The sequence below is a fragment of the Micrasema longulum genome, unplaced genomic scaffold (genome assembly GCF_059751315.1).
Source record: "Micrasema longulum isolate JH-2025_06_02 unplaced genomic scaffold, ASM5975131v1 h1tg000031l, whole genome shotgun sequence".
Taxonomy (NCBI): Eukaryota; Metazoa; Arthropoda; class Insecta; order Trichoptera; family Brachycentridae; genus Micrasema; species Micrasema longulum.
Genome location: NW_028277238.1, coordinates 839,581 through 857,021, shown reverse-complemented (window position 1 = coordinate 857,021; position 17,441 = coordinate 839,581). Strand labels below are relative to the sequence as shown.

At 31.7% G+C, this 17,441-nt stretch overlaps 1 protein-coding gene across 1 annotated transcript; it reads right to left on the bottom strand.

The window, feature by feature from the left end:
- Positions 1-2,059: 2,059 nt before the first annotated feature.
- CaBP1 (Protein disulfide-isomerase A6 homolog CaBP1) lies at positions 2,060-10,971 on the bottom strand. The gene is made up of 8 exons (XM_088224460.1): positions 10,881-10,971; positions 10,328-10,524; positions 9,597-9,824; positions 7,804-7,965; positions 6,237-6,446; positions 5,734-5,891; positions 3,468-3,626; positions 2,060-2,685 (listed from the first exon to the last, which is right to left on the bottom strand). The coding sequence occupies exons 1-8, from the start codon at positions 10,903-10,905 to the stop codon at positions 2,529-2,531; spliced, it is 1,296 nt and encodes a 431-aa protein (XP_088080586.1). The 5' UTR covers positions 10,906-10,971; the 3' UTR covers positions 2,060-2,528.
- Positions 10,972-17,441: the final 6,470 nt, after the last annotated feature.

Below are 17,441 nucleotides of genomic sequence, written 5' to 3'. Positions count from 1 at the left end.
TGTAATGTCACCATGGTTGTTTAATCTATACATGGACAACTGTATAAAAGAGATAAAATGTATGGGTATTGGAGCAAAAAGTGATAATTTTTTAGTGAGCTGCTTGTTCTATGCTGATGATGCAGTTCTGTTAGCAAGCAGCATGGACGATTTGCAACAAATAGTCTCTAGAATGTATGATGTATGCCTGGAGAGCGAATTGGCGATGAACGAAAGTAAGTCAAAAGTGATAGTGAGGTTACTGACTGCATAATAAATGTAAACAACGAATGTCTCGAACAAGTAGAAGAATTTGTGTATCTGGGAAGCATGTTTTCAAGAGATGGAAGAGTAGAAAAAGATGTTGAAAGGAGAGTGAATGCAGGCAACAAAATGAACGGAACACTAAGCACAGTAATTGCTAATAGGAATATGTCAATCGAAGCTAAACGGGCAGTGCACAACGGAGTTTTAGTCCCAACACTAATGTATGGAAGTGAAACTGGCAGAGGACGGATGAAAGTCGAGTGAACGCGGTTGAAATGCGATCTCTTAGACGAATGTGTGGGAAATCAATATATGACAGGGTTACGAATTATGAAATCAGGCGAGAGTGTAAATCTGAGTCAAGTATAATTGATAAGATTAAGAAAGGGTCTCTGAGATGGTTTGGTCACGTAGAACGAATGGACGATGAAAGAATGGTAAAACAAGTATACATGGCAAAAATGAATGGTAACGTGAGACGAGGACGACCAAGGAAGACGTGGCATGATCAGATAAACCAAAATCTTAAGTCTGGTCATGTCAAAAGCAGACCGAACCAAAGGGCATGTATGACAAGATGTATGAATACGGAAGAAGCTAGGAATGTATGCCAGGATAGACGTGTCCATTCTCTTTGCCTACCCCTACGGAGAAATGGCGTGATGGTAGTAGGTAGTAGTAGATGATAAGACTACCAGCTTACAAAGAGCTCCTTAAAAATCTTTTCTTGTTGGGAAAAGTGCAAGATAGTACTATCTCGTTAAGTTCAGGTAGCGTTAAGAAGGCTCTTGTCCTCTGTTATGTTTGGGTAGCATTAAGAAGGCTCTAGTCCTCTGTTACAGTGTGTGGAATATGAGGAGCAAACTGTTCATTGATCACAAATGTTACAATAGAGATTGAGAACATTTTTGAGAAGAGATATGAAAGCGTAGGCATTTTTTTTAAAAGGAAAAACCCGCTAAGCCTCTATTTAGAGGCTTGTCAGCAGGTGGAGAAGAGGGGATATGGAAGGAGGTTATGAAAAATACACCACAACACCCAGATCAATTGAGGAAAATAAATTTCTTGAATTTTTATCTTGCAACTGGCGGGAATCGAGCCTACGACGCCAGTTTTACAGTCGGTCATCTAACCATCTGCGCCGCGGCGCCTGTCTTATTAGTCTAGAAGGGTTACACATGTCATGTACACCATTCACCTTCACCATTCACCATTCCATATTTTTGATCACATTCACCATTCCATATTTCTTCCAAACGTTGACCTTTGTTATGTAAAAGCATGGTCTGAGCAGTATAAAAATTGAGAGGTATTTTCAGGTGTTGCCTAGTGAGTGAAATAATTTAACCAGATGAATAACACCCACATCCGGGCCTGTCGTTTCTATAAGGACACATGGGGCACGAGCCCAGGGCCCCTGGCCTGATGGGAGCCTCAAAATGTCATGATATTCATTTTTGTTTTTTGCTTTCTAAATGGGCCCCTGCACGGCCTAAGATAGCTCTGCCAACACCAGTAAAAGTTTAAGCTCTTCTGCATTACTCAAGTCAACAGATGGAAGAAATATGGATATTCAAATAGCTAATGTTACACAATGTGTGAAAGGAGGACTTAATGGCCAGCAAATTACAGGTCATAAACCCTGTAAATGCCTAAACCTCCATATTCTTTTCTCAAAAATGTTCTCCATCTGTTGTAATATTTGTCATTTTCGGTCAAATGTATTTTAAATTGCGCTCCTCGAATAGTTAGAAAATAATATTCTTTATTAATAATTTATTTCACTTTCACTGATAAAAATAAGTACACAATATAAAAAAATGTAGAATTTTAATTTAAAATAAATTGACTATGTTATACATCAATATTGTGCAATTTTAAACATACAATGCAACTAATATAGTGGAATACAGAGGAAAAAAATGCATCAGAGTTTTTTTCTTCTTCACATGATTGACTCTGTAGTTTTTAAATTAGTATTTTAGAAGCAAGGGTTTTCTCAGACTTTGGTTTATCTTAAAAATATAATATAATGTGACATAACTCCGCATGATCAACAATATCCATAATATTTTACAATTATTAAGTTCACAAAAATAAAGATGGCATTTTTTAATTGGAAGACCCTCAACATATTCAAAAACTTCCACACACGATTCATTTAAGGTAATTTGACATTATTTGTAAATTTTCACTAACAACAACATTTACAACTCTTGATTATGTTGAAGATTGACATAAACATTCATACGTAATAAAAAATGGATATGTTATTTAATAACCTATAATTCGTCTTTATCGAGATCAATATCAGACAAATCGATATCATCTTCTTGCGGTAGAACTCCATCTTTTCCATCCCATGGATCATTTTCGTAAATCTTTGGCATTTCGGCTCCTTTTACAGGTGCAGTTTGACCACGTCCAAATGAGAGATCCCTAAATAAAATAAGTATTGAGGAAAAGAATGTAGAAAAAAAAAGGGAAATATTTTCGTTCCTATGATTTACCTAGATATTTTGATTTTGGGGCCATTTTCAATGAGTTGTAAATAACCCCCTATTAGAAAAATGGGAATCTAGTCGGACCTCTGATCCGCGAGTTCGCAACACTAGTCGCGGAAACCACAACCTGATTCATTAATTATTCTATAAAGCTTTTTTTATTGCACCACAACAGACTAGGAGGCCTGATTACAGTGGTGAAGTGAATTACAGCACAGAACATCGAGACTTGAGAAAAATCACATTGAACTTTTATGTTCTCACCGGGAATCAAGCGTCTTAACTACTACACCGTGAAGGCTGCAAGTTTATATATATTGTTGTTGTATTACAATATTAACACATTACAACAGAGATGGAAAACATTTTAGAGAAGGAATATAGAATTCTAAGCATTTACAGATCTCATGACCTATCATTGGCTGTTTTTCTGTCTATATTTGAACAGCCTAAATAAAATGTTCTCCATCTCTGTTGTAATGTGTTAATCTTAATAACTCCTCGTAGGGTGAAATCCAGTCTTTGTCTACAAACATTTGGACTAACTCAAAATATTGTTGATATTACATTTATTTTTTAAATAGGCACTTTTTTTATCATTAATTCACATGTGGTAACTAGGTATCAGATGTGGAATTATCATGTCACAAGTCAGTGATGTAAACAAAGTGCTTAATCAAAAAATTATAATGAAGATCATTAGATATAAACACTCACCTGAGGAATTCGTTAATGCCTTGCTCAGAGAATGATCCTCTAAGAATGGAATATTTCATTTTCTTAATATTCACCACAGCCATTGCCGGGTAACCAAATCCCCCGATTTCCAAGGCTTCCTCCACACCTGGCTGGGCACCACCTTCACTCCACAGCCATCTGCAAATACAAGATTCAAATTATATCCAAATATATTTTTTATAACCAGGCAACGAAATGGAGTATTCATTGCAAAAGATCAAAGAATTTAATATTTATCGAAAACTATAAATATTTCCAACGATTTTAACCTTTTTTTAAATATACACAGTTTTTGAGAATTAAGTAACAATGAAAATGAATCAAATTAATAAATTAATCATACAATGTCATTTATGTAATAATGGCACAGTATCTCCCGATGCATTATAATCTATATTATACTGTGTAGTAGAGGTGTGTAGTTCGCGAACGACCCTGTCACCTGTCATACTGATAAGGTCGGAAATATTGAACTAGAGATATGTTTCTCTCATCTCGGTCAGTTAGTTCGCGAACGAAAAGAGCGCCGAACTAAATAAATCTCTGTGTAATTTGTATCTTTCATATCTTCGTGTCTTTTGGATCTGTAGCTCATTTAGTTCATTTGTTGAAGGAGATTGTGTCCTTATCTCTGTGGTTAGTAGGTAGATTAGGTACCTACATATACACTCTGTATCTATAGTAGGTACCTAAATGTCTATACTGGCTGCTTTGTTCTTTGTTCCTTTTCATTTTTTTTTTTTGCACCACAACAGGCCAGGATGCCCAATTACAGTGGTGAATTACATTACAGAACAACCAGGCTTGAGAAAAATCACATTTTTAATTTTTGTGTTCTCACTGGGAATCGAACCCGGAACCTTCCGTGCGTGAGTCAAGCGTCTTGACCACTACACCACGGAGGCGGCTTTATCATCCAGCACGCCACACTTAAATTTAATTGACACTAATTATGAAATGTCACGATAAAAATGCTATTTTATGAATGATTATTTATGTTAAGATGTAAACATTAGGTATTCATATTTCATAAATGCCCTCAAATGTGAACAAGAGGTTAGTTTGTTCACCCGAGTTTATTAGATATTGTATATTTTTCTGTTCAATACCAATATTTAAAGAAACACTTTTATCAATTAATTAATTTATTTATTTACTAATTCATTATAAAAATATTCATTTTCACTAATCTATTGTCTTTTTAGGCTGTACCCGTGCTAAGCCATAATAATTAACATAAAACATATTAAGTTACTTAAAATAAATAGTGATTAAAATATAACAAAATAACAATCCAATCGGAAGATTTAACTTTAAAAAATAATTACAGATGAAACAATGTGAAAAGTAACAACCTAATTGTGGAATAACTTATTAGGTCGTTATTCATTTCGTGTTAGAGCCGATTATTGTTTTTTTTTTTAAATTTATTTACATTTTTTTTTTCATTTACATTTGTTTATTTTATAATATATTGTATAACTGCGCATATTATAAATATAACAACCTACTTTTTAAAAAAGTTAACTCGCTAAGGGGGTTTAAAATATTTATAATTAAAAAAATTAAACAAAACGTTAATTGTAAAAGTAAATAAAAAATAAATAAACCTTGCATGAAATATGATTTCTGTGTTAATTTGTCCCATAAAAAATGCCTTATAGTACTAACGTTATTTAAAAAAATAAAATAATTTATTTGTTTTCTACAGGTTTGTGATATTATAATATCTAAAGAACAATATTATAAATTCTATAAAGAAAATCGTGCTGACAAACCAGCCAAAGGTTTGGATTTATTTGTTTCATTCACCGCTCCTACACATTTGGCTCGAGCAAACAAAAGAAGGAAACGAACTAAAGACATGAAAGATATGAAGACACAAATAATATGAAGATGCGAAAGATGTGGAGATACATTCTATCAATTGAACTACTTGAAAGATTTGGTCACTTTGGTGATGCAGATCAAGTGATGTGTATCCTCTCGGTGACAGGGTCTTACCCACATCTACTGTGTAGAGTTTAGACCTGATAATATTGTATTATGAAAATAAACTAATTTTTTTCATTTTGTAAAAGCTACAAAGAATAATAATTTGTGGATTTTTTCTTAACATTGCCAAATATTGGTACCCTAAATATCCCTTTTGGATCACGAGATGATCTTCACGAAAGTCCGTGATAGTTATTTGTGTTATTACTTTCAATATTACTCAGTGCTATAAAAATATAATTTTACACACCCCCACATCTTTTTCTTGTACTTCTCTCCCATTGTCTTAAGTATTTCCAAGTAGTCATTTCTGCAAGCTGCATCACAGTCCAATATGTGAGGGAGAACTGATATAACACATAACGGTTTGTTTCCGCATGTGTCTTGAACGGATTTCTCATTAACCACCTGAAAGTAAGAAAAGAAGTTAACTCTTCGACCGTAAGTATCATAATATCATCATGATACTTAAACATATGCAATTGATCACTATCTTCTCATGGTGACAAGCAATTTAGGCTGTGATTGTATGAGATAAATGCGTACTGTTTCTCTTTCAACATTTATATGATTTTTTCCAAAACTTGTCTAATTTAATTGTAAATTCAGCTAACACCTGTCACCAGTGCATTTGCATGATAGTATGGAGTCTGTGTATTTATAATATCCAGTCTAACCGCAATACAAGTTAAATATGATTTAATGTCATTATATTATCAGTTACAGTTTAAATATGTGTATTTATATACTCACTTGAATTAATTCTGGAGCTGGTATGTTTTCTGAAACTATGTCCAAAGCCCAGTTGACTATTTCGCTGGCAGTACGGCCGCCATTATAATCAGATACAGAATCAGAATCTTTTTTCCCGGATGAGAACATTTTAATTGTCGGATAGCCTTGAACTCCATACTGACTAGCTTTGATTTGGTTGACTGTTGCATCTAAGGCTCCTAATTTCACCTGTAAGATATAGTGTAAAAGTTAAAATCACTGCAAAATACATTTATACAAATATTTTTGTAAAGTTTGTAATATTGAGTTCTTAAAAATACATACAAAAGGAAATATGGAAGCCTAGCGTCTCGCAGGGCTTATGATCTGTCATTGGCTGGTTTATGTGATCACTTTACACATTGTGAAACATTTACCATTAATGTAATAAAATGAAATATCAGTCAGTTGATTAACTTCTTAGAGGGTTAAATATAGTACTTATCTACAAACATTCGGACATATACAGCGTAGATTTCCTGAAAATAGTCGATATTTTCATGTGTAAACCTTTATTATTTTTTAAACAAATTCTAATTGAGAAAACTATTTTTGAAGACTTTTTGAAAAATTACATTAAAGGATATTTCTAAATATTTTTACTCCATGAAACAATAGCATCATTTTACATGTGTAAAATTGAAATTAAGTTTAGTGAATTTTGAGTTTATCTAGTACAAAAATAAAACAAATTGAAAACGTGGAAAACTGCCATACATAAAGTTAATGTTCTTTTCGTGATATACATACATATACACAAAGTGATAAAAATGTGATAATATTCGCATTAAACAAATACTTTTTTTAATAAAAAATGCGACTATTCGTGAAGAAAAACTATTGATAAAGGCAAAAAGAGCTTAAAATACTGTTTGTGGTATTTTTTATATTTTGCCATTTGAGAATTCATATTTCCTTTGTTAGTAAAACTAAGTAGACACGAAATTGCAATAAACTGTATCAGATATAGTTAAAATTGTTTTAAAAAAAAAATATCATCATGCATTTTTTTAAAAAAGCTAAGTGGGTATTGATTTAGTTTGTCACGAAAAATAAAAATGCAGGCCTGATTATTGATGGCTACACCGACCCATCATATTTAATATCCCTTCATAAAATGTCCCTAAAATATATTTTACAGGCTTTCATAAAATGGAAAGTAAATATTAAAGACAATCCATCTATCCTTGGCATCAAATAGATCTGACAAATTTCAAATTTGAATATATATTTTTTAAAAGAATTATATGCATCCTCATATTTAAATTATATCCTGATATTTAAATTTTGGAAACATTAAAAAAGAGTTGTAAATAACTCATTATTAGAAAATGGGAATCAAGTTGGAGTAGAACCTCGGACCTGTGATCCGTGAGTCCGCAACTCTACCCATGGGACCACAACCCGTTTCAAATTTACTAAGTTTTATAGGGCCTATAATCTGTCATTTGTAATATAATGTTTTTCTAATACAGTTAGGCTAGATGAGGGGTGTTAGTTTCTAAGTAAGTGAAAAATCGGAAATAAATCAATGCAAAATATTTACTTTTCCTTTGAGTTCAGTGGCTGCCTTGGCCCAATGGGGTTCCAAATTTTTGCAGTGTCCGCACCAAGGTGCAAAGAATTCAACTAACCACAGATCATCACTCTGCATCACAAGTTTATCGAAATTAGAATCTGTCAATTCTACAACATCATCAGAATCATCCTGTAAAAAAGTGGCACTATAAATAAAACATAAAACATGTGTGGTAATATATAAATGGTAGATTATTGGTCAAGGAAAGATAAAGAACACATAAATTTGATGTGTATGGAAGTCATTGAAATATGAACGTTCACATGATTTGATGTAAACATAAATCTACTGTCATTCGAACATCTTCTCTAAAGCAGACACAATATACACCCCATTTAAAAACATTTCCCTATGCAATCAAATTAATATTGACATCACAAAAAAAACTATTTTTGTATACAGTTTACGTTGATTTGTGGGTAACTTTAAGCCTTTGTGATTTCTGGATCAGAGATCAAATTAATATTACGTACACTCTTACTCTACCACAATGGCGGCCTCCGTGGTGTAGTGGTCAAGACGCTTGACTCACAGGCGGAAGGTTCCGGGTTCGATTCCCGGTGAGAACACAAAAATTAAATGTGATTTTTCTCAAGCCTGGGAGTTCTGTGATGTAATTCACCACTGTAATTAGGTCTCCTGGCCTGTTGTGGTGAAAAAAAAAAAAAAAACATTTTCTAATAGTTTTATTGAGGGCTTGAATATCCGACAATTTTGAAATAAAAATAGATTTAAAATCTAGGTACAGTTCATTAAAATCTTTAATACCCTCTGCTTTATGTGTGCGTAACAATAAGTTTTCATATAAATTATTATGGTATGCCTGCTAACACAAACGAAATTTGTATGTTTACTTGGTGAACCAAGTGAACCGACACACACTAATATAGGGTTATTAAACATTATAACGCACTATATATAAATACCAATATTACTCTTTTGTATAAACAAATGTTTAATTTAATCAATCATTTCTGACTGTGAATTTTCTATTAAAATTATGGCTCCCAATAATAAGTATGTCAATTTCGGTTAGGAAGAATCAGATTTAGAGCAGTTTTATAAAAATATTCCTCAATCATTCAGTGGGTGTTTTTGAAGGGGCAATTTTAAATAGAAACTTGTTTTGCATAAAACCATTTCAATCTATTTTTGTGTTGAGTGTTTAAAGTTTTAAAAAGTTTGAAGTAGATTAATCATAATCATATTCGTATCAATGTTTTTTTTTCCTAAATATATTGTTTTGTATGCATGTTTTTAATAATTGAAATGCATGTTTTCAATGATTAAAATATTGAAGTTAGATAGTTGACCTATTTGAAAATATAGTATTTATAATTTAATTCAGTCAGACCCTTTGCAAACCTAGTGAATGTGTTTTTCACAGATATCTCACTGTTGCTTTGGGCTAGCGATATACAAAATAGGTTGCGCCCTGAAAATAGTTTTTCAATTTCCTGTAAGAAAAGCCTAGATGTTTCTTTTCTTAAATGTAAACGTAAAGACAGTGTTTTTAAAGAAGAAAATATTTATTTGGAGTGATATTTTAATATTTATTTGGTATGAATATAAGTAAAGGTAAAGGAAGATAAAATATATGGAGTATGAATATAATAAAAGGAATGTGTTTTGGTGGTTTGTGTCGGCAGAGTTAGTAAATTTTTTAATTGTTGGTGTCTGTTTAGTATTTGGAAGTAAGTATTTCCAGTTTGGCAAGCAGCTTCTGTCGATCAAACCAGTTAAGACCGGTGCTTTTTTACCTTAGAAGATCCGCCACCAGTTTTGCCTCCCAGTTCGGCTTTAACTTTAGCAGAAGCAGCTTTTAATACAGCCTCAGCCATGTCTGAAGCTGTCCGACCTCCTTTGTGAGTTTCCGGATTATTTTTATCATGACCGAAGATCTTGAGTGTGGGGAATCCTGACACACCATATTCACTACCCAGGGAACGGTGCTCGTCCGCATTCACTGCTCCAACTTTGGCAATGCCCTGCAGCAAAAACAATAAATAGTTAACTCAAATACATAATTTTCTTTATGCAAATGTTTTATACTAGCGGACTCCGTGGTGTAGTGGCTAAGATGATTGATTCATGCGTGAAAGGCTCCGTCTAGGCATTTAGAGGGCTTGTGACCTGTCAATTGTATAAATTAAAATAAATTGCTTTATTTGTGTTCATTAAACCAGAATATAAGAAAAATTCAGTATCTGACAAATATCTAACTTGCTCCAAAAAAAGTTAAGTTAAAAGTTGAGGAATAGTTGCAATTTAGTCAAAATGGTTTGCATGAAAAAAATAAGATAGAATAACCCATTTTGACAAAAACGCGACACTTATTTCATTTTAAATCAATTATTTTTGTCTAACTTGCCCTATAGGTGCGATGCATCTGCTGAAAAAAATTAGTCCCAGAAACGTTTGTTAACTTTAAATATTTTTTATCTCAACTTTATTTGCAGGCATTTGGGGAGATTATAATTTTAAAACTTACTTTTAATGCTTTGGCAGTTTTAGAATATTCCGGAACCAAGGTTTTACAGTGTCCACACCATGGAGCATAGAATTCCACAATCCAGATATGATCACTCTGTTTTACGAGTTTATCAAAATTACTGGGTGTGAGTTCAACAACATCTCCACTTGGTGGGTAAAATCCTGACACATTTTCAATGGAGGCTATAAAGAAAGCTGTAGAAAACAAATAATACAATTATGAATTATATTATATTTATATCATAATAATTAGCGAGTTTCATAAATGTGTTGATTTGACTAATAATATGAGAAACGTAAAAAAATTTCAACGGACGCACCGTCCTGAGAATGTTTTTAAGACTGTACTCCATTTCAATGTTTTATAGTGTGCATGGTGTGCCAAATTTAAGTTTAATAACTACCACAATACATACAATAATGATATATATTTTTTGTAATACAATAATAGCGTCGTTGTATTTTAATTAGGTTATTATTAAACATCTAGAAGTATTAAGATAAATTAATTCATTAATGGCCTTAAAAAATATTGGACAGATTAAGCATACCTATAATAAATGACTTGAAATACATCTTATTTTTTTTCCCGAATACCGGTCGAGGAAGCGATTCAACCACGTCAAATTTTAGACAATCTCTGTATCTGTCAGTTTGTCAAGTTTTGTTGAATGTGTAACCATAGACTAAAAAATACTACGTAAAAAGGTAAATAATTTGTCAAGTAGTGAAAAATAATAAAAAAGATAATAGATATTTTATATCTCTTCTAAAAATGTTTATGATACAGTCGATTTCTTTTTACTTTGTTGTATAAAGTAATTTCTCAATTTAGTAGCTTACTAAGAGGAACGTAGAAAACCGTGCGGCGTCTAGTAAAAACTTCGTGGCGAGCTGACTTGGAAGATTCTGATTGGACCAAATAATGATAGTAGGTAGGTATTTAACCCTTACGCTGCTACGCAGTTTTTCAAGAATCTAATCAGAAATCTTATTATTAATACATTTTAAAAATATTTTATCGAATACGTTGTTTTCCAAACACACTACTGTTTTAAAAATTAATAGCAATTCCAAGAAAAATCTTCCATTTCATAAATATCTAATTCAAGCCCAGTGGAGTGAGCGAGATAGACAATTCGTGCCGCAAATAGACAATTTTCGTACAGCGGTTGTAAACCCTTTCTTAATTGAAAATAAAAACAAACAAAACTGATCTCGTACAGCAATCTCAAGGCGCATTGTTTGAATAGTTATTATTGAAACGAAATAATAATGATAGTTTTTTGCTTATTGTGGGGCAAAGTGCTCTGTTATATATTATCAAACCTACCACTTCCATCAATGCATGCTAAACAAAAATTGTGTAAAATATATCTTGAAATTAGTTGCAACAGAGAGGGAAAACATTTTTGCCAAGGGAATATGGAAGTCTAGGCATTTACAGGACTTATGATCTGTCATTGGCTGGTTTAAATGACCACTTTACACACTACAAAATATCCACTATTTTAGGGGTATGTTTACACATCCACATTCATGACTATTTTTACATTACCTCAACTCTTCTATCTGTTGACTTTTGCAAACTAAAAGAGCTGAAACCTTTATTGGTGTCGGTGAGTTTCACCTGGATAAATTATTTCACCTAGGTAATGCCTAAAAATACTTTAATTTTTTTATGCAAGTTATTTTAATCAACAATATTTTGAGTATGTCCAAATGTTTGTAGGGAGTTATTTAGATTGAAACTTAAAAGTAACCGGTAAATGTACTAAGAAGTGATATTATTTCTTGATAGATGTTATAATATAATTTTAAAAAAAAATGTTTTTGTACAACTGTCTCACAAATTGATATCTCTTCTAAGAAAAATATTCCGTTTTACTAATAGCTAGTTCACGCATTATGGATTGAGCGAGATAGACAACAGTTGCCGAAATTACAAACAGCTTAGATAAGTTACATATTTTTTACATTTGAATATATTTTTAATCTTACTTTGTTACTCTAACAAATAATTTTACTCTGCAAAGCGTCCTTTTTATTGTGAATGAATTTACAAAATATATCATTCAAAATGATAACGGATAGTGAAAGTGATAAATAAATAATAGTACCTCACCGAGAAACTCGGAGGCTTAGCAGCTAAACCTATTCCGAAAGTGAATTAGACAATAACGATAATTTTTTAAGTGATAGTGATAATAATTTATAATATGACTCTTACGAAGAGCACGAAATCGAAGAAGCTTTTTCTAAAGTATTTTTGGATCAATATCGAGCTGATATACCTCATTTACGTTTTGTTTGTAGAATAGAGTTTGTATAGTAATAATTACGTTTTGTTAGTAGAGTAATAATTACTACCTAATGAACAGCTAAAACATTTGAATTTCCCATTGCTGTGGGCACCCATTATAATAAATGAACAAATGATTTTTTTAATATTCAAACGTCCTAATTGACAATCATTAGGTTCCGTGGTGAATTATTTTTATGTTTTATGGCTCTTTAGTTATTTGTTTATATTCTTAATTATGGGGTTTTACGGTGATATAGGGACCTCACTAGATAAGAGTTATTATATTAAAAGTAAAGTATTTAATTAGTTATTCATTACGGAAGTACATCAATATTTTCTTAATTATTGGATCAGGTTTAATCGCGGGAAAAACACCGAATGCAATTATTTTCTTCAAATATTATATAAGTGATTAAAAAACTAACTATTAACATTAATTTATTTTTCATTTGACTGTTTTTGCAATGTAAAAAAGTTCACTGTTTCAGGTCCCGACTAGCTAGAAGTTTCCTGTGTTTAGTCGTTTCTCTTTTCTTAAAAGCACTGCGAATTTAAACATCATAAGTAAATTTATAATGAGGATGTTTAGTGGTTTAAAAAAAAATTGTTATTAGACAAAGCTTTTTTAATTTTTATGTATCGTATTATCAGCGCTACGATCTTTTAAATTTTTGTATTTCTGACATTAACCCGCGTGTGACGTCGCAAGTTCTCTTCCGCTTCTTTTCGGTTAGTTCTGTTAATTGGTCCATTGACGATTAGCAAACCGGAAATCTTCCACAATCCTCTTATCATTGGTTGATTCATATAAACAAGTGACGTCATTCAAAGTAGTTCGTTTTTATTTAAATATTTTTTATTCATTTCAAGAAACTTTGCCGTACAATTTAATGCTCAAATTTTAACCACGCGTAAGAAAACATTTTTTGTGTTAAATTTTCCGTGGGGCTGAAATAGGTACGAAACTAAATGATAACCCGTCGAATAAGTAATTTGTATGTTTTGAAAATGTTTTATACCACTGACGGTTAAGTGCAACAAGCAGTTCCCGAATTCATTTACCCTTTTGGGGATTATGACGTCAGCATCAGTCTAGTTGGAACTTTATGATAGGGATTAACAACAACGATATATCGTTGTTTAGCAGTATAAGGGTTAAAGATAAAATATTTACTCAACAGTCATAAAATGCCATTATTTATTTTTCACAATTTATTAAAGCGATCGCGGTCATCTATTAACGTACAATGGCACATTGCTGATTTCTATCAAATTACAAAGTAATGTATTGGAGGCGACATTATCTAAAATAAACGTAAAAACATAGAATTAAGAATAGTCCAGAAGGAGCGTGGAATCACATTTGAATGCATCGGACTGTGATCTCTTAAAAAAATCCCCCACTATGCCACTTTCACCGCGTACATTCGTGATGTCATCGCGTAATGTTGCACGATGGGAAAAGATATAATCAAAACACAAATGTAAGGTAAAAAAGAGCAACCTGTTAATTTCTCTAAAATTTTATTGTGCACGCGGAAATATTGATTGACACAGCAGAGTAAATAAGTAAAGGGTCATTTAATAAGAAAAATTGAATTCATCGAACTTAAAATATAAAAAGAATTTTATTTTACATAAAACGGATATTTTTATATCATGTTAAATAATATTTGATCTTTTGAAGATAATGTCGGTCAAACGTCCACCACAGAGTTGTTTAATCCAAGGTCCTATTTTAATTAGTTCTCTCATTAGATGAGCAAAGTAGGATTAAAAAAATTACTACCCTGGCAACACTAACGAAATATTCATTTTGATTTCTTCGACAATCGGACAAGATGGAAAAATAATTCAATTTTTAAGTAATGCATTTATAATATACACATTCATTTGCTAATTACACATGAAATGTGATCCCATCCTGTTTCTTTAAGATCCTAGCAGTATTTCTACACTTTAAAAGGACACAGCACGGTATAGTTGACAGGAATTGCGTACTGAGCGACGTCTACAAAAAAACTAATGGGTCAAAACTTAAAACTACTCATTTATGAGTAGTTTAGTCGCTCTTCTGTTTGATGTGCATATGTGGTTTTTGGACTATTCTCAATTCTATGCGTAAAAAATATATTTCTTAAAATTTCAGCCACGGTTTCAAAGAATTTTTATAAAAGTAATAAAAGTCACCAGTGTACACAAAAAATAATTTCGGGATATGAAATTGTTTTTTTTAACGTTTAATATTTAAAAATTATAATGAATTCATAATATCAATATCACTAGACGTAATATAATTTGTTTTTAATTTCATACATCCCAGATAGCTAAAAAGACTAGACAGGAAGCTGAGGAATATGTTTCACATGTAAGAATGTAATTATAGTTTCTTGAAAATCCTTTTTGGTTTTGTTGATGTAGATATGTTTTAATTAAAAAATATATATATTTCTTTTAAATTTTTACACAATTGATGTGAAATTATGTATAAATAAATAATACACTGACACTCCGGAACGTGCCTGTGGGCCAGTGGAGTGGCTATATCCATAAAAAATATATGTATATATTGAATGTACCTACCTATTGTAGACATTTTTATTAACTATGTATTTGTATTGTATTTTATATTGGATTAAATAAATAAATAAATAAATAAGATGGCAATTTAAACTTGCCTCAAGCTTGTATCAAGTTTGAAGTATCAAGAGTTCAAGATTGACCCAAGTTTAAGATTGCAACTCTGTAAACTTGAGGTAAGTTTAAAGCAAACTTCCTAGTTACCATCCAACAAACTTGCATGATGTTTGTTTTTACAAAAAAAACAAACATCATGCAAGTTTGGATTTATTTAGCAAAAAAAAAAAAATTCACATTCTTCCATGATAGTAAAAAATAACAAGATTGATGAAGGCTCCATTTATATTTTTGATTGACAATATATTTTTATCAAACGATTTTATCAGATTCTTCTTCGATTGTATATTTCATTTACCGGATGTTGCTCAAGTTAGGAATTTATTGACAGTAAGAGTAAGATTCAATCAACGAATTAACTCATTCATATATTCGTTGTTGACGTCCAAGTTTAGTTCATTCATTAGACTAACTCGGTAGTCAGATGGCAGAAGGGACCATCAGTAATTTTTTCTTTGTTTTTGTTTTGAAAAATTTTAATCAATATTTCAGTAAATACACATAGAAAAAAAAAAATCATTTCGAATGGTAATTTATCATTGAAAAGTAACTCTAAAATGTTTTAGTTCGTGGATAAAGTCATGAAATTGAGTCTTGTTTCAGCTCTCATGAGCATTTTTGAAAATTACAGATGGTTCCTTTTACCATCTGACAAATAAAATAAAAAACGCTCAGTATTTGTGGGCATAGCTGTTTTCAAGAATCTTTCATTGTTTACTCTTTTTTTTCAGCTTACGATTCTCCAATATTTCTTATTGCGTTCTATATATTATAGTTCAGACACACGCACATTCCCTCTGCTCGTTTTTTTGGTGGCTTGACTCATTATTTTCCTTATATATCTTAATATCGTTTAAAAATGGATTTCACTATTTGACCACGGGAGCAACTACATGGAAACGATATTTTTTTGCGTTATTGATAAAAATCTTTAAAAAGTTTAGTTTTTTAACATGTGCAAAAGTAGAATGTCTGAAAGTCAAAGGCCGGCTGTAATATGTAAAATATATTATTTTGTTAAACGTTCGAATTCGAACGCGCTCCAAAAATTTAATGACATATATAGTCTATGGTGATTTTGAGTCTTTTATTCTAGTGTAGGAAATATTTATGTACAACTTCAGACTATACATCATATAGTCACATATAGGGATGTACATCGCTCACCAAAACATCGATCCATCGACCCCCTTAGAAGGAGAAAGTTCAGCGGTTTTATTTTAAATTATGTTTTTATTTCTTAATATACTATTAAACAATATCTATTTTTTTTTATCAGCGCTATGATTTTTTGAAGTTTTGTATTTCTGAAATTACTCCGGATGAAAAGTCCAAGTTCTCTTTTGCTTCTCCTCGGCCAGTTCCGCCGATTAGTTCGTTGACAGTAAGTAAACCGGAAAGCTTCCATAACTCTCTTATCATTGGTTTATTCATATGAACTAGTGACGTCATTCAAAGTAGTTCGTTTTATTTAAAATATTTTTTCGTATATTTTCAGTGGCATAATTTAATGCTCAATGTTTTACGGCACGTAAGAAAACATTTTTGTATCCAATATCCCTTAGGGAGTTTCTCATTAACATATGTAGATGTCTAAAACTAGAAATGATTTGTTCGAACGAAAATATTTTAATACATTCGATTACTAAATTAATTCGAATGAAAGTCCGAATGTAGTAATTCAATGGAATAAATGAGTGAATGAATCTGTTTTTGGTATTCTGGGGGGCAATTCTCAGATTTAGCGAAATCCTTGGGCACCCTTCCACCTGGATTTTTGGATTTACGAATTTCGAAGATGTTGATGATTTTTATTAATTCAAGTACTAATCATTCGATTAGTAAATTCATCCGATAATTTAATCTCTGTCTAGATACATTGATATATCGTAAAGAACATCGGATATTGAAGACGTTTTTGCCAATTTTTGTCATAAGTGGCATCCTGAGGATAGGTGTAGCGACAGATTCCGAAGAAAATATATTGTCATTTCGATATATCGATTCGACTTTAAAAAAAAAAAGAACTTGATATGTTTTATCAGATGTTTTTAAGCAATGTATCGATGTTTTGAAAACATCGATGTATCGTATGCATCCCTATATACAT